Source organism: Uloborus diversus, chromosome 2 (genome assembly GCF_026930045.1).
Source record: "Uloborus diversus isolate 005 chromosome 2, Udiv.v.3.1, whole genome shotgun sequence".
NCBI lineage: Eukaryota > Metazoa > Arthropoda > Arachnida > Araneae > Uloboridae > Uloborus > Uloborus diversus.
Window position 1 is genome coordinate 182,472,521 of NC_072732.1, and position 23,189 is coordinate 182,495,709.

At 34.1% G+C, this 23,189-nt stretch overlaps 1 protein-coding gene across 2 annotated transcripts in view; it reads left to right on the top strand.

Moving 5' to 3' along the window:
• LOC129217536 (sialin-like) overlaps positions 1–23,189 on the top strand; it is a 60,446-nt gene that overhangs the window by 18,813 nt on the left and 18,444 nt on the right. For both annotated transcript variants that reach the window (XM_054851854.1, XM_054851853.1), the window contains exons 2-4: positions 9,202–9,416; positions 10,116–10,349; positions 11,912–12,095. In XM_054851854.1, the coding sequence (XP_054707829.1) occupies positions 9,202–9,416; positions 10,116–10,349; positions 11,912–12,095 (633 nt within the window). The remainder of the gene's footprint in view (positions 1–9,201; positions 9,417–10,115; positions 10,350–11,911; positions 12,096–23,189) is intronic.

Consider the following 23,189-nt stretch of genomic DNA (forward strand, 5'->3'; position numbering starts at 1 on the left):
TATGTACATTACAAGAATCTATTTACAGGTTACGTTACTAAAATAATTTTAGATGCAAAATAATGGAACAAACGCCGAATTCAGCCAGATTACAACAAATTATTCACAAAAATAATTACTATTTACAGAATTTGTAACAATATTCTGTCATGCTGGAGCTTTTGTTTTCTATACTTCAGGAATTTCATTTTATTCTATTCTATTCTATTCAAGAGTCACAACTGACTTCAACTGCATTTATGTCGAGGACTGCATACTATGTGCCTTGCCTCCATTGTTTTTTTATATACCGATAGATGGCAGCACCATCACCGGATCGAGCAGTTAATGAGAATTTAGAACTAGTCCAAGAGCTAATAGCTACCTGGTACTAGCACCCCCAGAGGTATCGTTTCACTTGGAGGACATTGAGACCACGAGCATATTTAACGTCGCCCAGTCCCCTTTAATGACGACAGTGGGTCTTCGACCAGCAAGGATCGAACCCGAGGCCCTCCGGCCCCGAGTCCAATGCCTTACCGATCAGGCTACCACGGCCCTAATTTCATTTTAATCTGTAAAATTATTTGCTACCCTTAATATTACACTTGTGCCAGAGACGTCGTTCGAAATGCTATATTATATTTGCAAATTCACACACACACTAGCCGACGCAAACTTGCGACTGCTTTCTTATCCTTAGCATTAATTTCTATGACTTCAGCACAACCCTCGAAAAGTTTTCTATTTTTGAGTTGAAAAGTGATCCTTACTTTTATTTTGCACCGTATTTTACATGCTACAAACAAACCTTGAAACGGGTTTATGCGAAAGTTTGTCTGTATGGATGTATGGATGTTTGTTACTCTTTCACGCAAAAACTACTGAACGGATTTTGATGAAACTTTACAATAATATAGCTTATGCATCAGAATAACATATAGGGTAGTTTTCGTCCCGTTATGGGGGGCCAAAACCCCTTAGGAGGGCAATATAAAACAATTTTCGTATAAATTCTCTAATATGGGGACGAAAAAATGCTTGCACATATTAACATTATATGTCCATCGAAAGCTCTGATTTTTCTGCTGAAGTTGGGCACCTGTTCGAAATTCTAAATAGAATTAAAAACGAGTTATGAGCTTTTTAGTTCCATGTTCGAAGGCTTTCCTCAACTCAATACAGTATTTATTGTATCATCTCAACTCCCTGTCGATAGCGACAATTGTTGTCTTATTGACTATCTTTGCTTTTCGTGACTGTTCAAGGCTTTTCTCAAGTCAAATCTTGAAGCAAGATTTTTGCACAAGATTGGCAAATAATACATGGATTTGGCTGATTATTTTCCATTTTAATGCAACTTTAAGGCTGATAATGAGTTTTTTTTATTTATTTGTGTTGTCTGGGTATTTAATCGATCAGTAGGAATCTAGCCAAACTTTTTTTTGTGGAATCATTTCAATAGCTAACTCATTTGGCAATTTTTTAAACTGTCGCTGTTTGTGAAGCTAAAGAGTACGCAATACTGTTTCTCAGTTTTCACCATGTAACCAAATATCGCCATTTCTTTAATATTTCTTTCTTTAAATTTGTTAACACGTAAAATTATTCGCCAACCAAATCAAGAAAATCCATAAACAGCACAAAAACTTCCATTAATTTGTCTTTGCGCACAACTTCAAGCAATTGCCAAAATTTTACTATTTATTGGAAACATTTCGGGTAGCAACATTTTATAATCACCAGAAGTATCTCAGTATTTGGCGACACTATCTCTTCGATGAAAATTAGCAACACACAGTTTTACAAAGTAGGGAGGGGGGAGCCTCATTTAAGGTATCCCAATACGATTAATGCAAATTTAATAACATGTTAAATGGCAGTAAGGGATTACGGGCGGCTACGTTTTTAAAAAGTTTGTACTTCAATACAGGGGCGGCATTTCACCATTTCATTTGGGGGGTCGAGTTTCTTAAATATGTATAACCCCAAAGCGAAACCAAACATACATTAACTAACAAGAAGTTGTCGTAAAATCGTTTTAGTATGAATAAAATTAGTGTTTAGAAACAATTAAAATTTTGATTCATTGACTAAAAAGTTATCATACAAAATATCTCGCTACTAAAGTTTTTATACCTTTCGGAAAAGTTATAATGCACGATTTTTGGAATTCGGAAGAGCAGGGGAATCGTGTTACTAATCTATCAGCGCCCAATGTCGTGCTGTTTTGCCAGTTCAGCTAAATGAAAAAGTCCCCCCTCCCCTTTGTGCTTCGAAAATATTTCTCTAACCTCCTGAGACATTAAAAAAAAAATCTTTCTCTACTAGCTGAGCTGATTGTAATAGTTAAAAAATAATTGAAGTAACACAAAGTTAGGTATGAAAACACTTTTTATATCTTGCTCTTCAAAATCACCCTGGCTACTTCAAAAACTGTGAGGGACTTAAACTTTTCATCATTGAATAATCTAGTCATGTCGGCGCTCTCAGCTTCAATGAGACATCATCTGCCTCCAGCTCTGTTATTCACTATTCCAGACTTATGAGTCCATAACAAGGACGAAGCTGCAGTCTCTGGATGTGAAAACCATTCTGTTGGTATATTGCTTGTAACTTTTCCTGCCTCATGCTAAAAATTTTACTCACAGTTGAAACATTTTATTTTTCGTTTTCAAAATCCAATCTTTTTTTTTTTTTTTCGCGCCTCTTTAAAATTGGCTTGGAGGAAGAATTTTTTTGAAATATTTCACGATTGATTGAAATATACATTTATAAAAAATCTATTTTCAGTTTCAATTGTAGATTGAACTGTGGTAGTAGGGTGCACAGATTAATTGTAGATTGAACTGTGGTTTGAATAGTCGAGTAGCGGATTGAAATATAGATTTTGATAGGGTAAAGCATTTTTCAAAAACCTTTTTCCGATGCAAACAAATTGGATAACAATTCAAACGAAGTCATACATGCTAAAGGGCATGAGCTTTTTCACCATTGAAAGAATCGTTTTGCAATAATTCTTCCAGTCGTCAAATCACTGCTTTAAAGTTATAGAGAAATGTTTTTACCGTTTTAACTCTTGAAGATTATCTTGTGTCACTCCGCGATTGCATAATTATAGAGCCCCATAAGAGGTATTTGGTTGATATGTCTTTTTTTATTCAATAATCACATGAATTTTTTAGAAGTTTCTATGAAAGCATTATAATGTACTGAGCCGCTGAAACGTGTTTCTAGCAGAAGAAAGCAATGAACAATCATCAAATAAATATACACTTTAAAAATGAGCATAAACGTGAATGTAAAATATCAAGGAATTTTCTTGTGAAAACTATGCTGCCACACCACTTTTCACGAGCCTCTCATATTGGACATACCATCGTTACACTGGGCACACAAGTGTGAAGTATTTAGCCTATATGAGGCAGTGTCTTCTTTAGTTAAAATTAACCATGGTTCTCTTCTATGTTCTGAAAAAGTCAAAAATACTTCATGAATTCCTAAGTCAACTCCTTGAATTTCTAAGTCAATCAACCAAATAACGAAAAACACTTTTTCTAGTCTGAGAGTGTGTCGAGTTTCATGAAATAGTTGCTGAGAACCAGCGAGATTTCCTTTAATGAATATTGATTTCCGACTTACAGAAATTGAAATCACCCATTTTCCATCATTCTGCTCAAAAAATTTGGGGGTGCGACCGCCCCCTCTTGACCCCCCTATTTGCCGCCCCTGCTTCAATAGCAATATACAGAATGTTTTAGACTACGTTCGAAAAAAAAAGATAAATCTTTTTAAACAAGTGAAGTTTAATTTCATGTTTTGGAAATTCCTCAAATTGGTATATGTTTAAGTATCGTTTTTTCGTTTCTAAAAGAGTACTATTTTGTTCTTCACACTTATTGCCATTTTACTTTTATGGGTTAGGAAGGAGCTCTATTTTTAATCACGTCAAAGCTGTGTATTTTGAGTTATTTCAGTTACAGCAGAGAACGAATAAAAGTAGCGATTGTTTCTCATAATTATTACAGACCCAGGCAACGCCGGGTATTTTTGCTACGTACAATTATCTGGTAACTAAATAAAGTTGTGAAATAGAGTCGGCCCCTCAACCCCCAGTTACAGTCGAACAAAGATTTATTTTTCGCCAGGAACGGCCAAATTCATGCAAACATTTTCTTTAAAGCATCTTCTGTTCGGAATTAAAAATCATATCTTATGAATTAACCAAACATTTTACGCTATTTCATACACTTGGCAAGTCTCTGGCGAATGTATGGGACTGTGGTCCTTCGGCGATTAATAATGGATTTGGATTTATTATTTTACATTTTAACGCTGCTTTTAATTGCAAAAATATAAAATGAAACTAAAGAAAATGACGTTTTAAAAACTTATTTGATAGATTATTATGATAACGTGTTCGGGACGAGTGTTCAAAAATTTTGGCGCTGCAGCCATTACAAAAGTTGCATTAAGATGTAAAAATTCCGCCAAATTAATTTTAGTAAAAAGGTCATTAAGTACTATGAGGTATTGAAGTTAAAATTAATCCGCCAAATTAGTGAGACAACACTCTTAAATAACATTAAAACTACCATTAAAATGTAAATTAATCCACTAAATTCATTTTTTTATCTCTAATCTTACCAGGCGACTACGTTAGTGCATTGGCGAATTATTTAAAATTTTTATGAAACTTTTCATTTTCTTTTTTCTTTTTTGTGTGTGTATTTTTAAGTGTTAATGATGCTAATTAGGATTTTGCGGAATTAATGTCCCTATTTTAATGGCGACAATGGAGAATATTGTTCTTTCTTTCTTTCTTTTTTTTCTTTTATTTTGTTTTTTGTTTCTTTTTATTTCTTTTTTTATCCTATCGGACCTAATGAAGATTTTTGGAAATAATCATGACTGAGATCATCAGAGGGAAATGTTATTTGAAAACGCTGATAGAGACCATTCTAATAGAGACTTTTGAGAATTTTTCTCTTTGCGAAATGAGAAGTTTTTTGTACTATTGTCCTCATTTAAATGGGAACTTGAAAAAAAACTGTTGTCCTTACTCTGATTTTAATGGTATTTTCACTCTGAACTTTTTGGTATTGTAATTAGGATCGTTTGCGTTATTTAGAAACAGTTGATTTCCTCCTAATGGGGATTTTAAAGGTTTGATGTTCTCACTCTAAAGGGACATTATTAGAATCAGGATTTGTAGTGATTGTTGACCCTATTTTGGGACGATATCTCCGGTAAGAAGCTATACATTATACAATAATTTAGAAAGCCGGTGTAGCGCTGGATATCATTTGACGGAGATCGGGATTATAAGGAAACTGTTTCACTTTATTTAAGAATAGTTGATCTCACTCGAATTAGATTTTTTTAAAATTACCCAAACTAACTTCTTTAGAACTCCTGAACGCTTTCGTGATTTATTTTGTGTGATTGTCTTTCCAGTTTCGCTGACATCTCATTTACTTCCCTTCTCCTTGATTTTCAGTTTTAATCATACCTTTTAATACATTTAAAGGGGCAGGGCAGGCAATTTGAAATGTCACCGAAACTGGAGACAAACCATTTTTTATTAATTATTTGATCTCTGCCTGTGCTGTGTTGACCGTTAACTTGAATCGATTGAAAAAAACTACATCATCGTGAGCGAAGCCGCGGGTAAAAGCTAGTCTTAAATAAAGTTCTATGAGTTCCAAAACGTTGCCATGGTGAATATTTGTACAGTTTTCAATATTTTAATGAAAACATTTTTCCAAGGAGAACCCAGTTCCTCTTTGTTTAGTAAAGTGATATCAAATTTTAATTATTTCTTTTGATTAAACTGATAATGATGATATCATATGCGCTGCATACGGTTTCTCAAACGGTTACTTAATATTGTATTTCGATTTCTCAAGTCAAGCATCGCCACGATTTAATTTAATGGTATTTTTACTTTGTTGGACTCAAGGTTTCAAGGTTTCTATTTGTGCTGTGTTTATATTTCATACTAGCATTCCAGTACCCGGCATTGCTCGGGTAATGGAATTAGCAGGGGTTAACAGTGCTTGGTGCACCTAGTTTCGAAAATCCCCTATAATAATTACTTATTACCTATAACTTTTTCTAATCTGGGGAGGATCCAGGGGCCCCTGAACTCCTTACATATATGCCTTTGTCCTTAACCGATCTTTAACTGTTATTAACGATCCTTTTAAAGTATTGATTATCTTTGCAAACACAGGCCATCCACATTTTATTGATATACCTATGTTTAAGCAAGAACTTCTTTGTATACAACATTTTTAGTTTTTTTTTTCTGGTGCTAAAATTATTAAGCTGCTTGATGAACTGACTTTGGAGAAAGCTACATAACATTGGCAGTGTGAAAAAAAGTCTTCTCTTAAATCGATACCTGCTACTTTTAATGTCTCTCCTTGTGACTTATTAATGGTTATTGCAAAGCAAACTTTGGTATAACTTTGATATACACCCCCAAAAATTACGCGCCAAATCTGGCATTTCCTACGGACTTTTTAGGGTTGCTGTTTCTTATTTTGGTGTTGCCAATTTAGGTTTTTTCAGCTTTTAGGTTTTTGCTGTTGCCAAATTTAGTATTTTCTTATATTTTGTACAATTTTTTGAGTTTTTTTTTAAAAGTTTTGTGATAACAATTTTTGTGGCAACAAAGTTTTATGTCAACAAAAACAAAAAAAGTCGCCAAATTTCCGATTTGGGGGGGTATATCAAAGTAGTTCCCAAACTTTAACAGGAAACAGCACTCATCTAAATTCAAAAGGATAGTCTGCCTGTGATGATGTTCTTAAAAACTTCGTTTCTAGTTTTGAAGAAATGAAAGCAATAGACAGAAACATTATGATTTGACTTGAGAAAAGCCTCGAAGAACCACGTGAGAAACAAAAACAATATCAAATTTATAGTTCGCTATCGACCAAAAGTTGAGATGAAGTACTGAATAATGATTTGAATGGAGGAAAGCCTTCGAAAATAAGGGATTTGAATTCAATGACAGGTTTTAATTTCGCAGAAATTAAGAGGTTTTAATTAATTTCTCCCGAACTAATTGAGATTTCGAAAAATCCTTTCTTAGTGGTTACTTTCGTAATCATGCGGACATGCCTGCCAAATTTCAAGTCTGAAGCTTCAGCGGTTTCGGCTGTGCGTTGATATATATATATATATATATATATATATATATATATATATATATATATATATATATATATGTATATATATGTTATCTCAGGACATTGATTTTTATATATTAAGATTATATCTTATACATATAAAATCTGAGTATCTATCTATCTATCTATGTCCAAGCTTCTTCTCCCGAACGACAGTGAACTGACCATCGAACCAGGTATCGATGGATTCGTAATCCTCCCGTCTTCATGTTTGGCTATTTAACATAATCCTCCGATAATAATTAGCGGAGATATCAATTAAAAACTATTAATTATGACTCTTAGATTTCAAAATCAAATCCCTATTTTTCGAAGGCTTTCCTCCATTTAAATTATTATTCAGTGCTTCATCTCAACTTTCGGCAACAACGCTTTTATTAAAATGTATAGCGTGAAGAAAATCATTAAGATAAAAGATCTGTTGCCATTTTTTTTTCTCGAATATGAACAGGTAAAATTCTTGTTTTTGTTTTGAGGCTTTTCGTGTAATCAGGGGATTTAAAATGTTTACTTTTTTTTGGGGGGGGGGTTCCGCAATCTGCCGCAAAATTTCACTGACTTTTTTTTTTTTTTTTTTTTTGGTTCAAGCCTGAGTGTTGAACTCGCGTCACTTGACATAACTTTTATTTTCGAGGTGGACCGTGCAAAACCGGGCGACGCAGCTAGTATGATATTAATTTTCGTTACAGAGATATCGTCGCCAGATGCTGAGATATTTTTGGTCACCATAAAATGGCGCTAAACAGTTTCATCCGAAATGTTACCAAAATAAGTAATAAAATTTGGTGATTGTTTGAAATTGTGCAAAAAGGAAAATTAATGGAAGTTTTTGTGCTGTTTATGGATTTGCCTAATTTAGATGCTGGATTATTTAACACAGTAAAAAAAGTCTTTTGAAAATTCTTTGATTGGCGATATTTTGTTTACATGGTGAAAGCTGAGAAACATTATGACGTAGTCTTCGGCTTCAAAAACAGCAACGTTGAAAAAACTGCCAAATGCATCAGCTACGGAAATATTTCTGCAAAAATTTTGGCGATCTGCTGGTTGTTTGGATAATGAGTAAGTGTTCAATCAGCATAAATAATAATAAAAACCATTAATTACATTAAAGTTCCGTTTAAATGGAAAATCATCAGCCTAATCATGTATTATTTGCCAATCTTGTGCAAAAATCTTACTTCAAGATTTGACTTGAGAAAAGCCTTGAACAATCACGAAAAGCAAAGAAAGTCAACAATACAACAATTGTCGCTATCGACAGGGAGTTGAGATGATACACTAAATACTGTATTGAGTTGAGGAAAGCCTTCAAACATGGATCTAAAAAGCTCATTACTCGTTTTTTATTCTACTTAGAAATTTCGAACAGGTGCCATCTTCAGCAGAAAAATCAGAGCTTTCGATGGACATATAATGTAAATATGTGCAAGTATTTTTTCATCCCAATATTAGAGAATTTATACAAAATCTGTGTTTTATTGCCCCCTTAGGGGGTTTTGCCCCCCATAACGGGACGAAAACTACCCTATGTGTTATTCTGATGCATAAGCTATATTATTGTAAAGTTTCATCAAAATTCGTTCAGTAGTTTTTGCGTGAAAGAGTAACAAACATCCATCCATACATCCATACATCCATACAGACAAACTTTCGCATATATAATATTAGTAAGATATGTATATATTTCATATAGAATTTTAATGCAATGCTTCACGGAAGAGTCTTTTTATGGTTAAAAATGATCTGTAATTTAAAAAAAAAAGAACTTGAAATTCTTCGATGAAAGCAATGGTTCTCTCGAGGATGTTAATCAGCTTGAGCAGAAGACACAGTGATAATAAAACATTAAATAATACAGTGAATTAGTGTTAAGTGCAGAAAGACGTAATTTCAATCAGAAAATGACTGCAGTTTGGAGCATTCCAATGAGTTGCTCCATCACGGATGTTCGGAGCTGACTCATCCATCACCGAATATCATATATGTCCGAGTGCTCTCAACAAACTTCTTTCTCTTCCAGGGCGCCGAGACTGTCCAAAACGATTCGTGTTCGTGTTCCTCGCCTTCATGGGGATGTTCAACGTCTACGCCATGAGGGTCAACCTGAGCGTAGCCATGGTAGCCATGGCAGCCCCAACCACAACCACCGTTCATCACCACAACGACAGCCGATTCGTCACAGAGTGCGCAAATCTCATGCCTAATAGAAGTGCAACCACTACCAAAACATTCAAGGTGAGAGGATTGTGTTCGCGGATTTTTAGTTCATTAAACAGTATTTTAATTCTAATTAGTGAAGACTGGAGACTGAGTCTCCTACCTTCTTGTTTTGGACTTCTTAAACGTTTTTGATTTCAGGTACGGATCTAGTCTATTGGCTAGACAAAGGGCGTACACAGAGGGATGGGACATCTGTTGGCCCAGACCCAAGCCTGAAGGGGGCCCAAGATTTTTAAAATGAGCGGTGAAACATATGTAGGGACGTAGAGGTAAACCATATAAATGGAGCCCGTAAAAGTCATTTGTGGCGGACCTCAAAATTTCTATGCACGCCCCTGGGCTAGACCAGGGGTTCTCAAACTTTTTTCGATTTGCGGCACCCTTCGAATGATAAGCATTTCCTCCCGGCACTCTAGCCTATCTCTGTTATAGTATATAACCCCCTCCCTCCCCCGCCTCACCTCTACCTGTTTCACCCTAGTATTCTGTGGTACCCACTTTAGGAGCCTCTACGATAGACCAATTAGGATAAGCAGTAACAACAACATTTCTAATAAGTATAAGTGTATTGTTGGTGTAAAATTTCTGTAGAGAAAGAGAGGTCTCAACACCTTTATACAGCGATTTTGACTGAGTATAAGTCTTTTCACTCATTTTTTGCATTTTCTAGTCATTTGTAATATATACTCATGTTGAATCATTTCTATTCAACAGGGTGAACACTTCGACTGGGGACCCGAGGTCAAGGGGCTCATCTTGGGCTCTTTCTTCTACGGTTACGTTCTCACCCAGATACCTGGAGGATATTTGGCGGAAAGATACGGCGGCAAATGGTTCTTTGGCGTTGGAGTACTGGTGACGGCTATCTTCTCACTGTTGACACCAATCGCCGCCAAATGGGGAGTGACGCCATTTGTACTGGTGCGGATTATTGAAGGACTAGGAGAGGTGATACCCTAAACTACAGTCTGACCCCCGACTAGATGGAAAGGCAAACATCCGGTTTACAGGTGGAAATGGACGCATCTATCAAATTTCAGGGATGTCAGCTTTTATAGATGTATGTTAGCCTCTAAATTAAGCAGAGACGCATTCAAATAAGTGGAACACTCGCGTCAAATTTTTACTTTTCTTCCTCTTTTAGATAGACTCGTCTTAACTGGACGTTTGCCAATTCCATGTAATCGGTGAGCAGACTATACATGATTCATAAACATTCCTATAATAGATTTTTAAGTGATTAGGTTTTGAATAAACAAATATTGCTTTGATTTATTATTGTTGCCTTTGAGCTACATAAATTGTCTTGTAAGAAATGCAACTTGTTTGGTCATTGGTTGTTCATCGGGTGCGTAGGTTTATGTGTAACCCCACATTATTTTCCCCATAATGAGGCAGGGAGAAGCAAAGGGATGTAAGTGGCAAAATTAAAAACTTGGAGATAACCAGTAAAAATGGTAAGGGAACCTTTCCTTTGTCTTGGGTAAGAGATAGTACTAGCAGCCCTGGTAGGCGGGTCCTGATTATTACCGCATAGGCCAACTGGGTCTGGGCTTGGGGCCCCATCTTCCTAAGGGGCCTAAATATTTTTAAAACTTATATATAGCATTGAAACATCATGTTTTTTGGGAAAATAATAAAAACTAATGATTTATTGATTGAAAACATTCCTCCTTTAAATAATGCTGAACATTATTTTGCATTTACTTAAAGTGATAGAATAAGGGGGGTTGCCTCCGAAGCATTATGGGCCTTGGGCCTCACTTTCAGTTAGTCGGACCTTGCTGGTAGGTGCTGCTCTACAGCATGATTTAGAAAAAAAATCAATGAAAGCCTAACTATTATATTATCTTTAAACTCGTTTTACTCTAAGCATGAAAATGTTTACTTTCATCCCGTAGCTTCTCATAACTTTGCCTCATATGGCTTGCGCAAAAGTCCTTCTAACTTCATTTCGGGTAATTGAATGTTTTGTACAAAATATCCGCAAAAATCAACGCTGCCTAGATTTACTTTCAAGAGAAGGAATTATACATTTAACCATAGGTACATTTTATTACTCGTTAACTTTTAGCAAAAGGTACTTGTAACTTATTTGAAACTGAAAATAACTTTAAATGACCTTACACCACTATGTCATTCTACATTTGCGATGGGTTAGAAACCAAATTCATAATAGGACTGTTATGAACTTCTACCTTTCCACAGAAGAAAATTCTGACCGCTGGTAGACAATCCACGGAATGGAAACTGACTTACTAAACATCTATCTTAATAACCGCAAACGAAATTCATGTTCGTCTTTCTGGGGTTCTCGTTGTGGTCAGTTGGAATTTTCGCATATTGGTTAGACTTAATGGAAGAACCCAAATACATTCTTAACTCAAACCTTTCTTTTTTTTTATCTGCCCCATTCTCATTTTAGCCAGAACATACTGCCAAAACTAAGCGAGCTTAGCAAAAACCTTCACAAGCAAAAACATCATAGATTTCATTGTCTTTTTCTTCAGGGTATGACGTTCCCGGCCATGAACGCCCTCATCAGTCGCTGGGCTCCGAAGCTGGAACGCAGTCGCGTGTCGTCGTTCATCTTCACCGGGACGCAGATCGGCAACGTGGTGGCCATGCCCATCTCGGGGTGGCTCAGCAGCACAGACCTCCTCGGGGGATGGAGCTCCGTTTTCTACGTCTTCGGTAATCACCCCCCTTAGAACACTTCAGGGTAGACCACACAGTTCAAAATAGAGCTCAACGTTTCACCAAGAAACTGGTTTAGCCTAGCAATAATTAATTTGTAACCATCATTCCATTGCAAGGGCGCCCATATTAGGGGCAAGGGGGGCTCATGCACTCCTTAGAAAATAGAATTACCTTGCTTTTAGCACATTTTTCTTTGCAAAAATGTAGAAACATTTCTTTTCTAGCCATTAATGAGTAAGTAATTAAAAATGTCAAATTTTAATGACTCTAATCTGTCCTGAAACCTGCTTCCATGGGGAAAATATCCTGCTAAACCATGGTTAAAATATCTGAGCCCCACCCCCCTTACAATTTTGCATATGGGCGTTCATGTTCCATTGTACATTACTTTTCAAAGATGTTTTTTTTTTCTTTCTTTTCTGTGTAGAAACGCCTTAACTTCCGAAATACGCCAACAAACTTCACAAATAGAAATCGTCATTTTAAAGACTTGTTTACCCGCTTTCGGCGAAGAATAAGCAAACAGTTTACATTTTGCCTATTTTTAAAAAAAAGTATTTAGCCCTATAAAGAATGTATATGGAATCGTTCGATTAAATTGCAAACTTCCAATTGCATGGCTAAAAGGGAGAGCCGGATAACGCAGTCGATAGAGCGTTTGGCTTTCAACCGAACGGCCCAAGGATCGAGTCTTAGGTTCGGACGGTCTTTCTTTATAGTTCTGTTAAAACAAGCATTTTGCGTATAACACTTAAGACGCAAAAATTAATCCAGGGAGTTAATTAATCCAGGTTGCTAAGCACTTGAAACTTCATACGCCCATCACGCACACAGAACGATGAAAGATTGCTGTTTTAAATAATAATCTCAATTAATTCTCAAGTTATTGAGTTCGGTAATTTTCTACCTGGCTAATATGGTAATTTTTACATGGTATTTTTACAGCAGAGCTATTAATTCAAAATGGGAATGCTTCATAAAGGTCAATTAGAAGTTGATAGTTTTCACAAATTTAATAGTACTTCTTCGAGTATTTTGAAAATAAATAAATTATGAACTAATTTCAAGGTGAAAGGTTCGACCACGTTTCAAGTTTTTCTCCAGTTCGAAATCTGCGCAAGGGCGGTAACGTACCCTGAATTTTTTATTCTATCTATTGAGCTAGCTGGTAGGTTGAAAATGAGTATTTATTTCTTTATTAATCTGTTTTGGAAAGGAGGACGGTTGTAAATTGTGATTTCATTTTTGAAATGAGTCAGTTCTTGGAATGATTTACCATTTTTTTTCTCTCTAATGTAGCAGATTTCTTTCCTCTTTTAATGTTCATTGTAAGTAATGAAAAAGACGTTCTTACAATTTCATGCCTGCAGCTTAAAACAGGGTTTTATTTTATTATTTCTAGTAACTTTAATCTAATATGTAATCAAACTAATATAATCAAATCACTATAAAAATGAAATTATCCAGACACTTTGAAATATTTAGATTTTTAAAAATTTCTCTCGAAATAAGAGACTAAGTTTTTCTGTAACTTTTGTTACTCTTCAACTGGCATTTTTCAATAAAATTTAATCACACATGCATTTCGGGGACTAACAAAAAATTGAAGTAACAAAAAAAAAAGAGCTTTTTGATCATCCTTCATGGAAATAAACTGTAAATTACACAAATTAGTTTACTTACTTTCAACAATTTTTTCGTGAATTCTCACAAAAGTAGTACAATCACATTTGTTGACGAAAATAAAAGCATTTCTTTCAGAAATGATAATTTCATTTGCGGAATTTTTACCCATAACAAGCAGAGTTTTCTGTCAAACCTTACTAAACTTTTCGAAAATTTGACAGCATACAAGAGAAGCATTATACTAAAATTTGAAATACAAACATTGAAAATTTGATCACATTTCAATGGAGCAGCTATCTTTTTCACTGCGCATGTAAGGGATAAAAATTAATAACCTTCATAATTTCCTTGACAGGTGTAAGTGGCAAATCATAAAATATAAGATATGATTCCAATCAGTGGTTGGAAGTAGCGCGCTACAAGGAGCGACGCTACTGTAGTAGCTACATTTTTTAGTAATTTGTAGTGTAGCGCACTACTTTTTAAAAAAAGTAGAGTAGCGAGTAGTTCGCTACAAAAAAATGTAGTTTGTAGCAATTTCTGGAAACTACTTTTGAATAAAGTTTCAAAAAAAAAACGCATTTTTAAACGAATATGACTAGTGCAAGTCTTACGCAAGTAAAACTCGCACCTATCAGATTCGTAAGACTGAAAAATACGAGCTGACCTCTGACATATTACTTTGACGCCATACGTTGCATCTGTTTGACGCCATTAGTTTGTTTGGCATAGAAACTTTCATTTTCCCAATATTCGCCTTGAATAGAGCATGGCTTAGAAAGAAAGAAACGATTTTTTTCCGTTTCATGAAAACTTTGCCCGTTAAGCAAAAAGCTTTCGGCATCAATGCCATTTGCACATGCAGTCGAACCTCAACTTACGAGAGGGATGCGTTTCAAACTTTAGATAAACAGTTCGCTTATGCGAAATTATATTTCATCAACTTCATATTTAGAAAGAAAAAAATGCTGAGCGGCGATTTGTACGTCAACAATCTGATGTTTCGACAAGTACGGTGCGGGAAATTTTGGCTTTCAGGGATGCTAAAGGGAAATTCCATTCACGAAACTAATATTTAGTACCCAAGAAACAAGATGATATAAGCCGTGCGCTTCCGCCCCGAAAATTTTCGTGTTGCGGGTGAGGAATTCGCGTCAGCTGCAAAATGCGTTTCTCGAGTAAAACTCGCTATATAGACATTTCGCGTTAGTCGAATTGCGTTGTAGCCGGAGTCCACTGTTGTTTAAAATTGCTCTTTGAAGTAAAGTAAGTATTTTTAGTTATGTTTCATGTTTCGGATAATTAGTAGCACCGTTTGAAATATTTTTCCTTTTTTTTTTCTTTTTCACTGATAGAGTATTAATATATTAACATATTAAAAGTCAATGAGATGGGTTCGGAACCCTAGCTTGAAGCTCAAAAGAAATTAATTCCTACGAAATATAAGTTCCTTCAAAATTAACACATATAATGAAAATTAAAGTTTCTCTTTTGTTTAAAAGATTCTTTTCATCATCTAAATCATTTTCCTGTATATGTATGTCTATGTAAAATTTAAATCGAATTTCATCTCAATTTCAATTAGCTGAGTTACACTTCTTGAATGAAATGCTACTTACTGTCAGGAAAGGATTAAAAATTTGAAGGTTGAATTCCTTCCACTTCTTAATCCTTTCTTGCAGGGAATATTCGTGCAAATGGTAAAAAATGTTTGGATTGACGAATCGTTTCAGTAAAGGAAAGAAAGAATAAAAAACTTATTGCAATATTCCATGTTCAAATGAGCCAATATATAATCTGAACATTTTTTAAATTTTTTCATTCAATCCTCAAATGGTGTGCATGTGTATGTTATTTATTTATTTATTTTTTAAAAAGTAGCGAAGTAGCGACTACATTTCAAAAGTAGTTTGTAGTTGCTACATTTTGAAAAAAATAGTTGTAGTTGTAGTTAACTACATTTGTGTCAAAGTAGTTGTAGTTGTAGTTCGCTACAAAAGAAATGTAGTTTTTCTAACCACTGATTCCAATTGATTATCCTAAAATTTCAGTAAGACATGAACAATCTAATTCAGTGATTCCCAATCCATGGGCCACGACCCACTTGTGGGCCGCAGGCAGCCTGCTGCTGGGCTGTGGACATTGGTCGAGAGGCTAAGCGAAGAGAAAATCTTGGGACCTAATATCAGTTTCTCGGGTCGATTCACAAGTGACAGTCACTTGAAAGCTGTCAGTGACTCGTATCCAATGAGGAAGAATTTTCATATTTATGATGTTTCATGTATTCATGACGTATTATGTCATACGTTATTCATGAATTTTAATAAAATGAATCAAAAACCCCTATGATAAAATTACATTTTAAAAAATTGAACGTAGCTTCCAATATAGAATTCTTGCTACTTGTACTATTATGTGACCGTAAATAAAAATATATATAAGCTTTGTGCTACAATATGATTAAAGTGAAAAACCAACGTAAATAAAGCACAAATTTTGAAGAAAATACAGCATATAGCTATTTCAATACTATATAGGAGCATCTCCATCAGTGCAAAAGCTCACAAACACAACCGAAAGTCACGAGAGAACTCACAAGGACCACGTGGACACCGGTATTTATACCAAAATGTGGCCAACCAATAGGAATTCAGGACACAAGACAACAAACAACCAAGATTAAGATTATTTGTAAATGTTCTTCGGTTTATGACCTCGATTTCTGGGAAGCTTAAAATATTTGAAAAAAATCTCATTCTCTTGTCAATGATTTTTCCAGCCCTCCATTTTTTCATGATATTTGGAAGCAATTTATGTAATTGTTTTTTCCGTTTCTTCGTTGTCTCTCACTCGTTTTGACTCCTGGCTTCCGATTGGGTGTTTCTCCCCCTTGCTCTGAGCCCGGGGTGACATGTCGTTTGCTGATTGATTGTTTGATGTCTTGTGTCTTGAATTCCTATTTGTTGGCCCTTTTGGTATAATTACCGGTGTCCACGTGGTTGTTGTCAGTTCTCACTCGACTTTCGGTTGTGCTGGTGAACTTTTTGCACTGATGAAAACAAGAGGCTCCATTGTAGCCTTGAAATAGCTTTATGCTGTATTTTCTTCAAAATTTGTGCTTTATTTACGATGGTTTTTCACTTTGATCATATTATGTGACCTATCTCCGAAAGCAGTTTTTAAGACAGCTCCATTCTTTTCTGTTTTAAATGTCCGGCAAGAGAAATTGGCCAAAATTTTGGAAACCTTGAAGATCTTTCAACTACCTACTTTCACGAACGAGCCTTATCAGCTTTAGTTTCTTTTTGAGAGATTAATATAGGGAAGGGTGGCCCCCAAAGCGGGTAGGTTAACGAAGAACGCTCGAAAATTGTAGTTTTTGGCTTTTTATCGCAACAATTTCAGTTTTATTTCCTACAGGGTTCTTGAAATTCAAAATTAAAGTTATTTTTGTATTATTTCATACCCAATATTTATTTATTATCAAACATTACAAACACTTGAAAAATCCGCTTTGTCCTACCAGGGAGCCCAAAGCGGGTAACCTAATTAATTGTGATTTGGTCCTTGTCAATCCAATATGAAGTTATAAATGATTAAAATGATTGACTAGCTACCTGCCATTATGAAAAAAATATTGAAAATTTGTACTTATCCAATTTAACTTCAGCATATTTGTTTATAACAAATAAAGAAATAACTGGTTAAATTAATAGACAAATTAATTGCTATCCTAAAAAATAACTTTTTAAAGTTATACTTTTCCTATTGAAATAGAAAACCTAAGTCAGAACATGTGTCAAGAAATTATGTATAAATATATGATTAAAGTACAAATTTTGAATAGTTTTTCCATAATGGCAGGTAGCTAGTCAATTATTTTAATCATTTATAACTTCATACCCGCTTTGCCCGAAAGCACGTTTTTTATTTCAATAATTATAACCCTAAATTTAAAAAAGTAACAAACGAAATGACCATCGTAGTTTGAAGGTGGATAGTTTCAGAATAACGTAATATTATTGACAATCGAAAATATAAGCTAAACTTCGACTAATCACAAGTTAAACAACTTCATTTCTTTTAAAGAAATGTATCTTTAAAAAAAAAAAAAAAAAGCTGGTTGCGCCATGCCGCTTTGCTGCTGTTTCAATAGGACTGATCAAAACTCGGGGGGTGTTCGGGTAAACACAAAGAGTTCTATAATAAGGTAGAGACTGAATCTGGCAACAGTTCTATGTTCCAGTAAGGGGGAAAATTAGAGTGGCAAAATACAGAACATTGTATTGAGTTCGAGTCGACTAAAAGATTTTAATTCTGTTTTTCGCCTTTGTTTATGTTTTTAAAATTTTGAAATCTTGTTCATCATATAGTTGCATAAACAGAGCAGCCGCACTCAATCCAAGTTTAAAATTTTCTAGATGTGTAATTTTAAAAAAAAACCTATTTACTCAAAAGCAACACAGTATTCTTGTTGGATACAACATACAGAAGTAATAAATAGTGCAAATAAATTTGTTTCATGTTATTAAAATTAGAGGATCATCTTACAGAGTGTTTTGTTAAAAATAAATGTGACATTGTAAATAAAAAATGATGCATAAAAGTTTTATTTTTTTTTATGAAGCAGGGTTGAGTGATTTAAATCAGTTGATTTAAAAATAATTCATTAATTCACAAAAATCATGCAAGATAAAGTTTTTAAAAGTTCAAAAGGCTGAGTTTGATGGACATGAAGTTCAGAGTATTTTTATTAGAAAAACAATGAACAAACAAGTATTAATTATGAGTAATCTTACTGAAAAAAAAATTATATTGTTATTCAAAAAATTGAATCCAAAGAAAAATATTTAAAAAATCATAGTTGCAATTAACATTAAAACAGAAAGAACTTGCAAAGTATATATATATATATATATATATATATATATATATATATATATATATATATATATATATATATATATATGTAAGAACCGCCGCTCGGTTCTTATTACGAATCTTGTTTTCGCAAGTTGCAGTGTTGTGGCGTGATAATCTACCACGTGATAATCTACCACGTAGGAAGAGGACAAAGCTACATTCACAACATCTTTATTTTTACATAGAATATACTAGCAGGAACTTCTCTTAAGTTGTGTTACGATTTTTATATAGGGAATATCATTAAAAGATTACAGATAATTATCCCTCGATCATGTGATATCACGTGATCTACATAGGAGGAGCAGATTGCAATAACGAAATATTATTGGGCTTTGCACCGCAGACAGAGGCTTGCTTAAGTCTGGAGGGAAAAAAAGTGTCTGGTAGGTACTTTAAGGGGAATCTCATCTGAGCCCACAACATAGCCATATATGGTGTGAGAAGCATTTAAGTGTGTAATAAATAATGTCTGTGACTCATACGCGCTGACATATAAGTGAACAGAGCTTAATATGGAAAAGGCCTAGCAAAGGATTTTTCATATTACATATATATATATATATATATATATATATATATATATATATATATATATATATATATATGAAACGAGATTACCTTTCAATGAAATTAAAAATAATAAATTAAATTGGACATGTACCTATTAAGAGTTAAGCTTAGAATGGTTCAAAAAGAGAGAAAAAAAAACAATCTTTAACAAAAGTCCAGGACACACCCTTTTTTTTAGACTTACTAATAGCATTATGCTGTAAAAGTTTAAGTTTCTTACTTAAATTTTATGAGAGTGCTCAATTTAACATTAGTCGTGGCATGGAAAATGTTACAAATTTGGAAATATTTAATTTCCCTAGCTGTGTTTTTGTAAATAAATTTCTTTTGCAATGTATATGCATATTAGTTTCGTATATTATATATGTAACATTGTTTTTTCAGTCCAATGTAATTTTTAACGCCTCTCCCCATATTTAAGATGATTGGGGGAGGGAGTTGAGCACCCTCTTTCAGTTGAAATAAGAAGTCAAAATTCTTCCGGTATATTTCTATCCACAAGTCTAAAAATATTGAGGGGTGTCCTGTTATCTACGACAAATGTTTTTTTTTTACGTGTATTTTTGAACCACCCTAGTTAAACTATTTACTTATTCACTAATAAATTAACATACGATCCTCCTCAACTTACAGTAAGTCAAAACAGTGAAGAAAAAAAAATAAAAGAAAATGCATGCGTTTTATAAGATTAGAATTCTAAAAAAAGTCTTTTCAGTCCTTGATAAGTTTTATTAAAATATTTATAATACAAGAAGCATATGGTTTCCTTTTTTTCTTCGTGCATTTTATTTCAGGTGTTATTTTTCCAACAAAAAAAAAAGGAAAATAATTCAATGTTCTACGCTATTTTTATTCTTTCTCACTTTACGTAACTCCATACTATTTCCTTTTTTTTTTCTTAGAAAAAAGAAAGGTGTTATTTATTTTGATTGTTAAAAAATGTCTGGGAAATACACCCCTATGGATATGGGACTTTATATTGTAGTAAGATTTTATCATGCTCTGATGTGCAATTATATTTTACTGATTTCTGAATAACTCAAACTTAGATTTTATGAATTTTTAACCATATATAGGAAAAGAATTATCTAATTTAACATCTAACTTGGGCACTTTAACTTGTTAATATCAAATACTATATTTAAATAAATTTAAATTTAACTAGTATGTTGTGGCCATCACGAAACTTTCTTCTATATTTTTTTTTTCTGATCCCTCCCCATGCTTGACGAGGAAGCAATATTCCCAACGAAAACAAAATGACACATGCAAAAACTTGACGACCATCCCAATGTCTGAATTATTGCAAAAGCAAAGCAAAGAGCGAAAATTGAAAGTTATTTTAAAAGCCTTGCTTGAATGAATTACAAATATTTTATTTGTTAACAAACATAAGATGGCAACAGTTAAAAATTTTAAATCATTGAGATAATATTTCCTATCATTTCCATACAATTAAAATCACGAGAAATACGCAGACGACAATCTATTACGATTTATCTTTCTTATTGTTGCATTAATAAAAATATTTTTATTCGCAAAAAAAAAAAAAAAATCAACACCTCTTGGAGCGATCGGCGTCAAAACAGAACCAAAGCCTGTTTACATATGGATTCACATATATTCTAAATTTCAACCAGAACGTAGCATTACTTCTTGAGATAGGGCACTCAAAATGGAAAAAAAGAACGGGTGATTGCGCTGCCCCCTTTTTAGCTGTTGACACAAAAATAAAATCAGTTCTTATACCCACTAAGGGCTACTTGCCGATAAATTTTTCTTTCATTCCGTTCATTATTTCTTGAGATACAGCAGTCACAATTGACAACAAAAAACGTTCTATAGCTCAACCCCCGTTTGAGTTATTGACACCAAAATTGAATCAGCACCTGTTCCTGTTAATACCAACATATGGACCAAATTTTGTTTGATTCCGCCAGTAACTTCCTGAGGAATAGCAAGCACGCGTAACTCGAAAAACGTCCCATTGCTCCACCCCCCTTGGAGGAATTCGCGCCAAAAACTAATGGGCACAAGTTCACATAGGGGCACATATGTGTACTAAATTTCGTTCGATTTCATGCGGTAGTTTTTGTTGTAGAGCGGCCACAAAAAACTGGTCACACACAGACGTGACACACATACATACACACACACATACATACATACACACACACATACACACAGACAGACAGACATTTTCCAAAAATGGTCGAAATGGACTCAGCACACCTCAAAACGTTCGAATCCGTCAAAATTCGAAATTCGAAAATTTGCACGAATCCAATACTTTCTTCTATATATTAGATATAGAAGAAAGTAAAAATTATATTTCAATCAAAAAAATCCTATTTAAATTTATAAAAAAAAATCTGAGTTTTTATATATATATATATATTTTAAAAACCCTGATTTTTATCAATCCTGTTATGAAGAAAGATCCAACAATTTAAACACTATTTTATAATATGTTTAATAAAATATGTAGAGTTTTTTGTTGTTCTTGAGTACTGATTAAAAATTTCCCGATTTATCTGTTGAAAATCACTGTGTTCTGTCAGCGCATTATGTTTTTATACATCATTCATTAAAACTTTTTATGCAGTTTAACCTCAAATTATTTGACAAAAATTCCCAGCAGATTCCATCGTTATTTCCATTTGAAATTGCATTTGAGGAAAAATATCAGCAATTTGACGCAGTAAAAAATATTTATCGCCGCTTGAATTTCATTACGTTTCATATCGAAACTACCGTTCTTGCCACTCTAATCTCTCTCAAACCGGTCTCCATGCTTGGTCATGGCGGCCAATGGAAGCGGTATACGAGTCGTTCCTCTACCCTATTATAGAACTCTTTGGGTAAACACGAGACGTAAGTATGCATCGCCGCTTACACACCATGGCCATCCGCTGGCCTAACCGCTTCGATCGCTTACATCAATGGCCTAACCGCTTTGGGCGAACTACCCGCTTTGGGTCACCCTCCCATATAGGAATAAATTGAATGTTCTGAATTATTTCCAGTTTCAACTCCAATATTGACTGTATAGTGAAGGAAAAATTAAAAAATCACACTGCTTTTTTAAACTTTGATCACAAGTTTTTGATTTTTTTTACACTTGTGATAGGTAAATGAGCATAATTAAATTATTTTCGTTATAAAAATTATAGTCTTTATTTTTTCTTGTACAGTATCTCTTACTAATAACTCACAAATGTGCACATTACACACACGCACATGTTTACGTGTCATTATAATGTTTACTTTTCTATTTAGTAGTTAGTTGGCTTCAGACACTTTTTAACTTAACTGGTGATCCGCGCAGCAAAAAAAGGTTGGGAGTCGCTGATCTAATGAGCTGTATTTTAATGATTCTCCGATATGTGATGAGTCATAAGAGATTCATCACAAATAATGTTTTTACCATGAATCACAGCGTAACAATACTGAACGATTGCGATAAAATGTTGCCTTTCTACCAGCGTACTCAATTATCTGTTGCAGTAAACGCAAAACACTTGTTTTCAAGCATCGCATAGTTTTATAGTCGTCTATTTATGAGCATATATGAAATAAATGGCACCCCTCCCACTCCTCATAGTTCAAGTTGTAAATACACTATTTCCTTTTCGGCACTTCGTTCTTTACTTCCTTTTACAAAAAAAAGAAGTATTGTATTCGCGAAAAAAATTTCACTCAAAAATCGACCTTAATTTCCATTTTACTTACCACCAAATGAATATTGAGTTTTTTTTTTCGACTCGGCCACACGTGGATAAGTGCTTAAGAACGTATAGACACGTGAAATATCCATAATGACGATTCCCGAGTTAATTACAACGATTTTTTTTTTTAAATCTGTTTCAATTTGGCCACTGATGGTGATATTTAGAGAGTAAACTATTGAATCACATTAAAATTGCCAATAATGGGAAAATGACATTAAATTGGAGTAAAAGGAAG